This window comes from Malus sylvestris, chromosome 15 (genome assembly GCF_916048215.2).
Source record: "Malus sylvestris chromosome 15, drMalSylv7.2, whole genome shotgun sequence".
NCBI classification, from domain to species: Eukaryota; Viridiplantae; Streptophyta; class Magnoliopsida; order Rosales; family Rosaceae; genus Malus; species Malus sylvestris.
The window spans coordinates 30,589,448-30,603,145 of NC_062274.1; the positions used below are offsets into that span (position 1 = coordinate 30,589,448).

General features: G+C 35.0%; 1 protein-coding gene and 1 non-coding gene across 2 annotated transcripts; both read left to right on the plus strand.

Annotated features, from left to right (window-relative positions):
• Positions 1-1,540: 1,540 nt before the first annotated feature.
• On the plus strand, positions 1,541-1,648 carry LOC126606073 (U6 spliceosomal RNA). The gene has a single exon (XR_007617110.1). It is a non-coding gene; the product is annotated as a U6 spliceosomal RNA (small nuclear RNA).
• Positions 1,649-6,236: 4,588 nt separating this feature from the next.
• Positions 6,237-9,411, plus strand: LOC126603311 (exosome complex exonuclease RRP46 homolog). Its single transcript, XM_050270116.1, has 8 exons — positions 6,237-6,507; positions 6,742-6,855; positions 6,973-7,073; positions 7,715-7,735; positions 8,118-8,190; positions 8,267-8,334; positions 8,849-8,978; positions 9,089-9,411. Exons 1-8 carry the CDS (start codon positions 6,402-6,404, stop codon positions 9,187-9,189), a joined length of 714 nt encoding a protein of 237 aa, XP_050126073.1. The 5' UTR covers positions 6,237-6,401; the 3' UTR covers positions 9,190-9,411.
• The last annotated feature ends 4,287 nt before the right edge of the window (positions 9,412-13,698 follow it).

The window sequence follows — 13,698 nt, forward strand, 5'->3', positions numbered from 1 at the left end:
CTTTTGGAAGCTCACTAGCTTCGGGTTCCATCGGAACTTTGAAGTTAAGCGAGTTTGCGCAAGAGCAATCCCATGATGGATGACCCACTGGGAAGTTCTCGTGTGAGTTCCCAAAAACAAAACCGTGAGGGTGTGGTCAGGGCCCAAAGCGGACAATATCGTGTTATGGCAGAGTCGAGCCCGGAATGTGATGGGGGCCCGGGCTGGGATGTGACAGGGCTAAACCTCATAATGGGCTAACAATAATGTAGTTCGAATTCACCTTTAATATGAATCGAATCTAAGACCTCTCACTTACAAATGAAAATGAATACCACTAAGTTTAGAGAGAAATGTTGGGTTCAAATATAATCTCCCTAAAAACAACGTGAACATTGGGTGTAGAGTGGATTGTTTCACTTTCTAGGTCAAAAACTGCGCTTTTAGTTTTGAGGGTATTGTGAAATTTTCTTTGTGTTTTGAGGGTATTTTGAAATTTTCTTTTGTTCTCAAATTTATTTTTCTTCTCATTTAGTAAGAATTCCTATTCCTTGCAGTGACATTCATAGCTTAAAAGCGATTAAAGATGTTATTAGTGAATGTTACCTTTAAGTTAAAGACAATTAAAAGATGGCTTTTTTGTTGTTGGAATTAAAGGATAACTCACTCAACCTTTGGTTCGAGGCTTTATACACATAATTAAAAGTTAGTCAAGAGATTAATTGCTGGATCTCTTCACTACTGTTTGGATACTTTTATTTCAGTTATAATAATCAAAGAATAATCCCCAAGTCTATTTCTCCATTATTTTGCTTCTTTTCACTTTTAAATGAATCTAAGCCAGAGATTAGAGAAAATAATGAAGGAATATAGTAGTAAATGATGCTTTATTGCACTAGTGAAAAACAATTATGCTCATGTACTGTGGTGGGGTTCAATCCCCACTTATTCTTTCCTTAATAACTAAGTATTTAACTCACTAACGCTATTACTTTATTAGTCAAGATCACAAGTCAGTCTCATTGCTAGTTGCCAGGCAAATTCAAAAGAAACTTAGCTTGTAAGAAAACTCAAACGTATGAAAAATACATTTCGTTTCATTCACTTGATAATTCAATGTACACATTTGACCCTAACATTTACAGCTAATTACAAGAAAGCCCTTGACTAACTCACTCCAACTATACTAGAACTATTAGACTCTTTACACCCCCTCAAGCTGAGACTTGGTGCATGAAATGTTCCAAGAGGAAGCTTGGACTGTAGGAAACTAAATCTTTGCTTGGACAAAGATTTTGTGTGTATATAAGCTATTTGGTCTTGACCGTAAAATGACAATCTCCTAGTCCTGTAATTATCGTCTAATCCGAAAGAAATTGGGTCCTTTTGCTTTGCTTAATTATTGTCAAAGCAGTGGACACACTTATCGTGAAATATAAGTAAGGTCGTTGATAAGATAAAGACGTTTTTGTAAGATTCCGCATCTTCGTTTTCCTTTCCTTAATAACTTATTGGCCTACCACAAAGTTATTTTGGCCAACAAGAGCTACCATATATAATTGTTCCTTCGGGAACATTCTACAAAATTAGAACGATGCAATGAAGATTAGTATGACTCTTGTGCAAGGATGACATGCATGAATTGAGAGTTAGCATATAATCAATTATTACCGACAATGCCATGAAATTCCATTCACGATCGGCAGTTGAACTTTAATTTTTAGAAGACAAAAATAGGACATTTTCTTTATCTTGGGGATAGAAATAAGACAATTCGGCCATGTACAAGCCATGCACACCATGCACAAGCCATGCACACCATGCACAAAACTGAAATTACTAAAATACCCACATATAAATACTAAAAATTATCAACTCATTCCATCACTTTTCTCATTTGGAAGAGAGGGATGTCAAGAGAGCTCTATGAGCTCTAAGTTTTTGAGTTGAGCTCATATTTCAAAGAGAGGGAAGTCCAAAGAGAGGTGAGAAGAGTGAGCTCGGTTTTAAGTTGACCTCATATCTCTGATTTTGAACAAAGGGATTCGAGAGAGAGGTGAGAAGAGTGAGCTGGGCTTTGTACCAAATTTTCTGTTTTAGCCAGAAGGTTTCATTTTTTTCGGCGACTGAAGCTTCGACAAGCATAGTAAGGTAGAGTGTTTAGTTCCAAGGTTCTACATCAATGATTTAGGGAATAAATGGGTTGTTTGTAAGATGACTTTATACGTAGAAGTTAAATTAGGGTTTGAGTTTCAAGTTGGGGCCTATGGGTTGTGGAATAAACTTTACTTTTTGACGTGCTATAAAACTGGGATAAAACAGTTTCTGGTTCAAGTGTTTAATTGTAGAAATTTATGAAATTTTTTTCCGTAATGTGCAAGTGGTGTGCATGGCTACAACTTAAGATAAGAAGCGAGAATGTTCACTAGTTATAATGCATGTATGTTGGGCCCTGGAATTTAACGAGTATGACCACAACCTAGTTGGCATCGGCAAAAAAAAAAAAAAAAAAAAAAAAAAGCTTAAAAGACGTTAAGGGTCATGCGTATCTATGAAATAACGATGAGTATCATGTTTTCTACGTTCACGGTTAAGTGACGGTTGATATACATAACAAGACTTTTCAAACTACCATTGTTACCTTATATACGTAACAATTATGTTTTAATTGTATCCACTATATTAATAGGTTGCCGTTAAAGTTTCTTATCAATGCAAAAAACAACTTGTTTGTACCATATTTAGGGTCTCGTATTTAGACCTCGTATAAATACTCAGGGGACTTAAATGTAATTATGTGGTAAAGGAAATGGCAAATATGTAATAAGTGAGGAGTCCTTATTCTATAAAAGGGCCCCTCACCCTCACAATTAGGGGAGACCAATTCCTAAGGCTCCTCACCCCTCTCCAAGCTCTCACTCTCAGAGCTCTCTCTCCCTCAAATAAATACATATTCAGTGTGGACGTAGCCCAAACCTTGGGGTGAACCACGATACATCTTGTGTTATTTACTTTACTTGCAGATTCACGGTCGGATTTACGTTGTTCCAAGACCTCCGGTTTTGTACATCAACACAACTCGTTGCTCGATCTCTAGTTATGTGCATATCATGTGCATGTACTATACATATGATGTGCATGTGGTGTGCATACAATGTATATAGTGGTGCCGTCACAAGTGATGACCTCATTTTTCTGATTTAAAAAAAAAGAGATGTGAGCTCTGGATTTTTGGGTGTTGAAAATTTTGACATTGATTGAAATTGAAGTTGAAGCAAATAATATAAATTTTTTGTTATATATTATGGGGTATTTTTTTTCATTTTTTTGTCTTATCCTGCTTCTTAGTCCTACAGTGCACCAAACGCTTCACTAAGCTAGTTTAGGTTAGTCTAATCTAAACCAGTCTAGCTTAATCTCTTAAACTAGTTAAGTTCAAGACAGTCCGGTGCAACAAACGCATATGTGTTCCATACAAGGTCTAAAATATCAATAATATCGGAAATATCGGTAGTCCAAAAACACGGAAATTTCGATGGAAATATCGGGATATTATCGATATCGATAAAAATTGAATAAAAACCACGAAAATTGTAAGAAAAACTTGGAAATTTTTATTGAAACTTTGCAGGATGTTTATTTAGTCAATTATCTATTAGTTTATCACAAAAAATTGGAAGGAAATGCATTGCATGATGGATTTAACTGATTTAAGTTGATTATATAGCAAGCTGGCAAACATTGTGAGTAGAAAATATGTAGTAATTAATGAAAGAAGTTTAAACACACTATAATCATTTATATATAATGAATTAATACAATATTTTACACTTTATACATTATATGGTAAGATACATGAGTGACTTAGTACTATATAGAGTTCCTATCAAAGTCTAAAATATCGATGATATCGGAAATATCGGTAGTCCAAAAACACGGAAATTTCGATGGAAATATCAGGATAATATCGATATTTTAGACCTTGGTTCCATATAAATTGGGAACTAAGAAGATTGCTACTTTTGTAACAAATCCTAAAACTGATAAGATATTGTAACCATAAATAAAGTGAGTAAAACTAACCATATTCAGGGCCAGTAGGTTTGGAACTACTTGTGAAAGGGCTAAAAGCGTTGTTTATTTTAATTTTAATATACTAATATATTTATACTAAAGGATAGGGTGATAAATTATTCTCATACTCTCTCTCTTCTGCCAGGACCGGTGAGTTTGTGAGTGTAGCAAAATATCCAGCTGATACGCGTGAGACTAGTAATTATTAACATTCTTGTTATTCACAAGATTCGAATCTAAGATTTCTCACTTACAAATAAAGAGAAATACCTATAAATGAAGAGAAATACCACTAATTATCATACTAAATGATTAAAAATGTTTTTGACAACCAAAAGTACATGTGAATGCGTTTGGCATAAAGAGTATGTATTTATAAAGAGAATTGTTATTAGCACTCCAAAATCTCATTTGGCACTCCAAACTTTCTATAATTAGAAAGAAAAATACACTTGTGAGGAGTGTAGAATGAGATTTTTGGAATGCTAATAACAGTTATCTTTCTAAATCATAGAAGCACTTTACTTATTTAAGAAAAAAAAATTCCAATAATTTTTAAGAAGCACTTTTTATGTTTTTGTTTTTTTTGTATTTTTGTTTTTTTGTGAGGAGTGTAAAATGAGATTTTTGGAATACTAATAACAGTTCTCTTTCTAAATCATAGAAGCACTTTACTTATTTAAGAAAAAAAAAATCCAATAATTTTTAAGAAGCACTTTTTATGTTTTTGTTTTTTTGTTTTTTTTTATAAGAAGAGTACGATATTTCATTCATGGATAAAAAAAGGCATTACAAATACATATCATAAGGAATTCATCCCAAAAGGGTCCTTGCAAACTAGATCTAAAAATATTACAATAAAGCATCACAAAGCAATGAATAGACTTTAAGCATTTGTCTGAGCTCATCAGGAGCAACACGATTACACTTATCAATAACTGTTAAACTTCATGTTACAAGGAGATCAAGTGAGAACAATATATCAAACATAAATTGGGACAGGGGGTCAATCGCATTAGCTAATCACCGCCATGATCCCAAACACCAAATAAAGTAGATCCAGCAAATCAACAGCTCCAACCTTCACACATAAATCCAAAAGAGGCAGCACACCAAAATGAAAATGAAAATCAAGCACTCTCCTAAAGAGAGCAATCATACTGGCAAACTTTGCACATAGAGAAATCAAACTAAACTCTAGGACAATTCCTGCAAATTACTAAACAGAAGCAAAATAAAAAGACAAAATCATGTCGCCACTCCGCATCCTTCGAACATCCAAAAGTTGCATCATTGCACCGGCTAAACCCAAAATGTCGTACTGCCTAAACTCGATCCCGACACAATTTGACATCTTACATGGCTTATTGCTTCAAACCTATATTGAAGGTGATAACTTGATCCAAAACCTTGTGATAACTATGTATGTTGGCCAAAAGACGACTACATCGTTTCACATGACAATTCAACACCAAATAAAGTAAACGGAGAGTGAAAAAGAAGAGACGAAGAATGATTTTCAAGAGGATTGTTATTGACCCCAAAACCAAAGGCAGGAGCTGCGGCAAAGAATTTTTCCTTTAATTTTCTTTGAATAAAAATTACAAATCCTATTTTTAATAGAACTTAACACAATCTGGTGTGTATTCCTACGTTTGTGCTTCATAAACCATATACTTTTTTTGTTCGAAAAGGAATATAAACTATCTTCGTAGTTGCCACTTAGTATTATGATCTAATTGTAAAGTGAAATATCTTGGATTCTCTCTATTAGTGGAGATAATAACGTTTGTTTAAAAAATGAATAAATAAATAAATGTTGCAGTCATATTTAGAATAAGAATATGATAGTGTAAATCCTAGTAGATATGAGAAAGTATCTTATATTCCTTTTAGGAGTAGATTACTTATTAAATGTTGTAATCCTAAAGGGAAAGATTTTTACCTATCCTACTACAATAAATAAAGGCACAATAGTTTGAATCAAACACACCTCATAATTAAATCACTCTCTCTTGTCCCTCAATATTGCCGACCCTCTCTCTTGTCCCTCAATATTGCCGGCCCCTCTCTCTCTCTCTAAACCCTAGATCGTTCAATCAAATAGACCTACAACAATAAAAACTACATTCGTAGTTACCAAAATCAAACACATGAAGAGTGCAAAGTCAAAATTGACCCTCAAAAACCCGAACGGCCATCCCTAAACCCCATTAACGGAACTCCAACTTTTGCCATTCTTCTTCTGCTTGGGCTACAATTTTTCACATCTCTCAGTATCGCTTTTGAATCTCAGCTATTTTGCCTCTCGGAAGTATCAATTTCGTTAATTTTAAAAGCCAAAGACAATGGAAATTGACAGAGTCGACGGACGCACGCCAAACCAGTTGAGACCATTGGCTTGTTCTCGCGGCTTCCTCAACCGCGCTCACGGCTCTGCAAGTTGGACTCAAGGTTCTTACTTCACTTCAAATCCGCATACATTTTCTGTATTTTCAATGTGGCCGTTAGCTGAAATGATCAGATTTTCAGTATGTCGTCAAACATTTGATTGTTAATTTTGATAAATTGAGCGGCTGAGATTTGATTTCTGGTTATTTTGGCTAAAATTTGAAATTTCATTTTCTTATCTGTGCTTTTGATTGATATTGGTATTTATGTTTAGGTTTGTTTTGTTGGTTTTGATAGGAGATACGAAAGTTCTGGCTGCAGTTTATGGACCTAAAGCAGGAACAAAGAAGAATGAAAATCCCGAAAAAGCTTGCATTGAGGTTGTTTGGAAACCTAAAACAGGCCTGAGTGGTGAGTTTTTGCCGCTACTATACTTACTCTTATTGCTCTGGACTGGACAATGGGTACGTAGAGTGGGGGCGAATTCTGTTATTTCCGTCTAATTTGAACATTTTTTGCATTATATAGGAAAATTGGAGAGGGAATACGAGATGATATTGAAGAGAACCTTGCAAAGCATCTGCATACTGACTCTAAACCCAAATACCACAACCTCGGTCATTGTTCAGGTGAGGCAATTTTATTACATGAAAAACTTCGTGTCCGAATCTTAGGCGTTGTTTTGCAGAGTCAAGTAGTGGATCACTTTAAGGATAGGTCAAATGTTAGGAGTTTTAAAGGGCTTGTGGTGGTAAATATGGGCATTGGCCCCTTTACATAGACAGGTAAAAGTTTCCAGGAAGTGTAACTGTGGTTTGGCTTTTGAGCTTGTGCATGAAAATGCATCTGCCGATTATAGCCTGTTTGGTATCCTTCTTGGATCCAATTTTGTCGTTTTCAAAAATGATGAATGTAGCTAACTTACTTAATACTCATTAGTTTCAAAACCAAAAATTGGATTCAAGAAGGATACCAAACAACCTGGTGGCGGTAGTTTTTCCAACCCGTAAGATGAATTGTTATGTAAAGCCAATATACTTAGTGTAGTCTCCCCTTTCTAAATGCCGATTTTGTTTGAAGTTATGTCCATCTAGTAATATAGGTTCCCATCTCTTATATATCTTCATGTATGCGAATTGACCCTTTTATATGCCCAGTAACTGAGTCACCGAATACTGCTTCAGTTTCCTTGGGTATGTGTTATTAACTTGTTTACAACTATGGTTAAGTAATCGTCCTTTTATTTTAAAACATTATGTTTCTGCTGCAGGTTGTCAATGATGATGGTTCTGTATCCTTCAACGTTTTTCATTTTTCGTACATTAGAAGAAGTTTAGCAATTTTTATAGGCTAATTGGGAGCTCCAGTTTGACATTCATTGAATGTCCTTATTGCCAGTGTATTCTTTCATTATTTCTGTTTGGCCCCGGAAAAATAAATATCTTTATATAACCTTGCGGGGTGCTGGTAGTGCCGTTATTCTCTATGGGTTACATAAAGTTCCATACTGCACAAGGGACAAGTATTTTTTATCGGTGGTGAATAACCTCGAGGCATTTAGATATCATGTTTGACATTTTCACATATCCAAGAATGTGTTAGCTACACCCTTGTTTGTTATCTTCTTTTACATGTTGATACAAGTAGAAGTACCTTAACAACTACTTGTGTAGCTTCTGCCATGTGCCATAAATGCAGCGTGTGCTGCCCTTGTTGATGCCGGGACTCCTCTAAAACATCTTGCTGGTAAATGAGACCTATGTTTGGTCTTCTATCCTATGTTTGATGAATATGTCCTGAGGTGTTTTTATGCTTTTTGCAGTCGCTATATGTTGTTGCCTGGCAGAGAGCGGATACATCATATTGGACCCCAGCAAGCTGGAAGAGCAGGTTTTTCTTCATTCATATCTCTGTAAACATCTAATTGCATTTAGATTATACTCCAAAATTCTATAGCTTCTTTAAGCAATAAAAGGGGGGGTCGATTCACACGTGTGTGTCTACATTACATCTGCAGAACTGTAGTTTTGTTTTGTGCCAAGAAATGCTTTGTGTTGTTGGACTAAAGATAACAGGCACCATGCTGTAATCTTACTGGAGTTATAGAAGTCGAGTTGTTTTCATATCTAAATGTGTGCACGCAAAAAATGTAATTATGTTAGTATAACAACTATGTCTTACTCCAACCTCAACTCCCCTGAACCTGGTGAGCCAAGAGTAAGGGTCAATCTCCGTATGTGAGATGTTTGGGTTTGTGTGTATTTGTTATTCTCTACATCGGTAATACCTTGAACTATGACTCGCTACGCGTCCAACCCATACCTTACCTGGTGAGCCAAGGGAGTCACATTCTTTGGCACTACATAATTCTCCATCCTTAATGGGGTTTGAATTTGTGACGCAGAAAATGAAGGCGTTTGCGTATTTGGTCTTCCCAAACTCTCTCACAACCCTTCCAGAAGGAGGATTACTGGTGGGAGGTGAACCCATGGAGCATGGGATCATCACCTCAGTTACCCAGGGCGCAATGTCAGGTGTTTACCGCTCTTCATCTCCCCCTTCCTGGTGTTTAATGCTATTTTGGTTGTGTTGGTAAGATTTACAATACTTGATCTAATCCGGTTCTCACTCTATATTTTTCCAGTGGACGACTATCTTCACAGTTTAGAACGAGGGTGCGCCGCCACTGCAAAGATGTCGGCATTTCTCCAAAAGAGATTGCAACCACTGCTTTCAGATGATTAAATCTAAATCTGGGAGATATCGCACAGCGTAAACGTCTCTGTAGCTAGATTTCGCAGCTCTACTCGATTAACATGAACCATACGTACAATATTTTGTGTACTCCACTGTATTAGAACCTCAGATCAATGTAATACGGTAACTTTCAACGTAGCCCTTTGGTTAATTTTGGAAGAACAAAACTGTTCCTGCGGTTATAATACAGCGGTAATTACTCTGTCAAAAGCACCATTAGCAGAATAGCACATGATTAATTTCGAATAATCAGCATTCCATCGATGGTAATTTGGTATAATACATGCATAAACAGGGCCGGACAATCCATTCAGACTAGGCCTGGCAAACGGGTCGTGTTTGTCGTTTTCATGTAACATCTGTTATCTTAATAGGTCGTGTCGTGTCACACCCGTTATCTTAACTAGTCTTTAACAGGTTGAGTCACTTTACCCAAGTTACTCGACCCGTTATGACCCGTTAAGAAAAATATTTTTTTTCTTCTTAAATTTGCACATACAACACATTGCCACATAAATATTACTTCAAAACATTCAAACACATTTGTCGTTTAAGTACTACATCTACACTCGAAAATAAGAGTCTAATAAACAAACATACATACACTACTAGTCTATTACAAAATATTAAATGTACAAGGATATGCAAAATGAAAGAGTTTTTGTTTTCAAGGTTGTGAAGCCTTTCGCAAAAGTTTAAATCTTGCCAATGGAACTCAAAGCTTGCATGTTATTCATTTTACAAAATCCTCAATTTTCATCGATTATCATGACATAAGATTTTGTGGTATCCACTAGTGTAAATATTTTAAATTGAAGATCGAATTCATTCATTGTATTCATATAGGGTCAAGGAGTGTAGTTGTAAAAGAATTATCAAAATCGGAGTTAAAATAACCGTTAAATCGTGATTTTTCGTTGATAATGGTCGAAAAATTTTGTGTCGTTACTTGATCTCTGAATGTTTGTTTTTTGTGATTTTTGGCGTATGCAATCTTGAAGCATATAAAAACAAGTTTGATGATTAGATCGTTGAAATTAGTTTTGTAGAATGTGTATCCCATCAAAACGATAGATTCACTTTGAAATTAGTTTCGTAGAATGTGTATTCCATCAAAATGATAGATTCACTAACACTTAGAGTTTATTTATACTTTCATTAAGTATAACATAAGATTTTGAGGTATCCACTAGTGTAAATATTTTAAATTGAAGATCGAATTCATTCATTGTATTCATATAGGGTCAAGGAGTGTAGCTGTAAAAATCATCAAAATCGGAGTTAAAATAACCATTACATCGTGATTTTTCGTTGATAACCGTCGAAAAGTTTTGTCACATTACTTGATCTTTGAATGTTTGTTTTTTGCAATTTTTGGCGGATGCAATCTCAAAGTATATAAAAACATGTTTGACTGTTGGATCGTTGAAACTAGTTTCGTAGAAAGTGTATCCCATCAAAACAATAGATTCACAAACACTTAAGAGTTTATTCATACTTTCATGAAGTATAACATAAGATTTTGTGGTATCCACTAGTGTAAATATTTTAAATTGAAGATGGAGTTCATTCATTGTATTCATATAGGGTCAAAGAGTGTAGCTGTAAAAAATCATCAAAATCGGAGTTAAAATAACCGTTAAATTGTGATTTTTATTTGATAACTGTCGAAAAGTTTTGTCCCATTACTTGATATTTGAATGTTTGTTTTTTGCGATTTTTAGAGTATGATATCTCGAAGCATATAAAAACAAGTTTGACGGTTGGATAGTTGAAATTAGTTTCGTAGAATGCGCATCCCATCAAAATGATAGATTCACTAACATTTAAGAGTTTATTCATACTTTCATTAAGTACAACATAAGATTTTATGGTATCCACTAGTGTAAATATTTTAAATTGAAGATCGAGTTCATTCATTGTATTCATATAGGGTTAAGGAATGTAGCTGTAAAAACTCATCAAAATCGGAGTTAAAATAACCGTTAAATCGTGATTTTTCGTTAATAACCGTTGAAATTTTTTTTCTCGTTACTTGATCTCTGAACGTTTGTTTTTTGCGATTTTTAGTGTATGCGATCTTGAAACATATATAAACAAGTTTGACGGTTGGATCGTTGAAATTAGTTTCATGGAATGCGTATCCTATCAAAACGATAGATTCACTAACACTTAAGAGTTTATTCATACTTTCATTAAGTATAACATAAGATTTTGTGGTATCCACTAGTGTAAATATTTTAAATCGAAGATCGAATTCATTCATTGAATTCATATATGGTCAAAGATTGTAGTTGTAAAAAAATCATCAAAATCAGAATTAAAATAACCGTTAAATTGTAATTTTTCGTTGATAACCGTAAAAAAGTTTTGTCCCATTACTTGATCTCTAAATGATTGTTTTTTGCAATTTTTTGGCGTATGCGATCTTGAAGCATATACAAACAAGTTTGACGGTTGGATCGTTGAAATTAGTTTCGTAGAATGTGTATCCCATCAAAATGATAGATTCACTGACACTTAAGAGTTTATTTATACTTTCATTAAGTATAACATAAGATTTTGTGGTATCTAGTAGTGTAAATATTTTAAATTGAAGATCGAATTCATTCATTGTATTCATATAGGGTCAAGGAGTGTATTTGTAAAAAAAATCATCAAAATCGGAGTTAAAATAACCATTAAATTGTGATTTTTCTTTGATAACGGTCGAAAAGTTTTGTCCCTTTACTTGATATCTGAATGTTTGTTTTTTGCAATTTTTGGTGTATGGGATCTCGAAGTATATATAAACATGTTTGATGGTTGGATCGTTGAAACTAGTTGCGTAGAATGTGTATCCCATCAAAACAATAGATTCACTTACACTTAAGAGTTTATTCGTACTTTCATTAAGTATAGCATATGATTTTGTGGTATCCACTAGTGTAAATATTTTAAATTGAAGATCGAGTTCATTCATTGCATTCATATAGGGTCAAGGAGTGTAGTTGTAAAAAATCATCAAAATCGGAGTTAAAATAACCGTTAAATTGTGATTTTTCGTTGATAACCGTTGAAAAGTTTTGTCCCGTTACTTGATCTCTGAATGTTTGTTTTTTGCGATTTTTTGTAATGCGATCTCAAAGCATATACAAACAAGTTTGACGGTTGGATCATTGAAATTAGTTTCGTAGAATTCGTATCCCGTCAAGTTCAATGGTATATATATATATATATTTATTAAGTAGATTTAAATTTATTTATTTTGTACATATAACACTTAAGAAATTGAATGATATGTATATTTAAGCCGATCCAATGGTCACCAATTTTTAATATTTAATTTAATATATATATATATATATATATATATGTTGATGCACAAAACCGGAGGGGTCTTGGAACAACGTAAATCCGACCGTGAATCTGCAAGAAAGTAAAGAACACAAGATGTATCGTGGTTCACCCAATGTTTGGGCTACGTCCACATTGATGTTGATATTGTTTTACTCTGAATGGTGAATATACAAGAAGGCTAGAGTCAGTGTGCTCTCTAGCCTATTTTCTGTGTACTCTCTTCCCATGGCCTAAAACTTGGCCTCCCTTAATGAGGAGAGTGATGAGTCCTTTTATAGAATAAGGGATTCTCACTTATTACATATTTACCCCTTCATTTATTACATAATTACATTTGAGTCCCCCAAGTATTTATACGAGATATAAATATGGAGGCCCGAAGTATGGTACAAATAGTAGTCCCCCAAGTCTTCAGTCAAGAGAGTCTTTTGGCTAGAGACTTGAAATTCAGTCCATGTGTGTGCCGAAGTAACTATATGTCGTCTAGAACTGAATACTCGATATGAGGCGGTGCTCAATGTGAAATGATGCTCAACTAGAAGTAGCACATGTTGTGAGGTTGCTCGGCTTGTGGCTTATGTTGCCTTGGTTGGCTCAGCTTGTGACGTTGAAGGTGAGGGAATGCCTTTTATAGAATAAAGGATCGCTCCTCAATACATAAATGATGGGCTAGAGTTGATGCTCGCGGCAAGGCGGTTGCTCAGCAGGCGGTGATGCTCTCTAATGATGGTGAAGGAGTCCCTTTTATAGAATAAGGGTTCACTCCTCAATACATAAATGATGGGCTAGAATTGATGCTCGCGGCGAGGCGGTTGCTCAGCAGACAACGATGCTCTCTTATGATGGTGCGAGAGTCCCCTTTATAGAATAAGGGCTCGCTCATAAATACATAAATGATGGGCTAGAGTTGATGCTCGTGGCGAGGCGATTGCTCAGCAGGTGGCGATGCTCTCTAATGATAGTAAGGGAGTCTCTTTTATAGAATAAGGGCTCGCTCTTCAATACAAAAGTGATGGGCTAAGAGTCTATCTCTAATGAAGGTGAGGGAGTCCCTTTTACAGAATAAGGGTTTGCTCCTCAGTACATAAATAATGGGCTAAGTTCCCCAAGTATTTTTCATGAGACCCAGTTGCGGAAACCCAATATATGGTACATAGT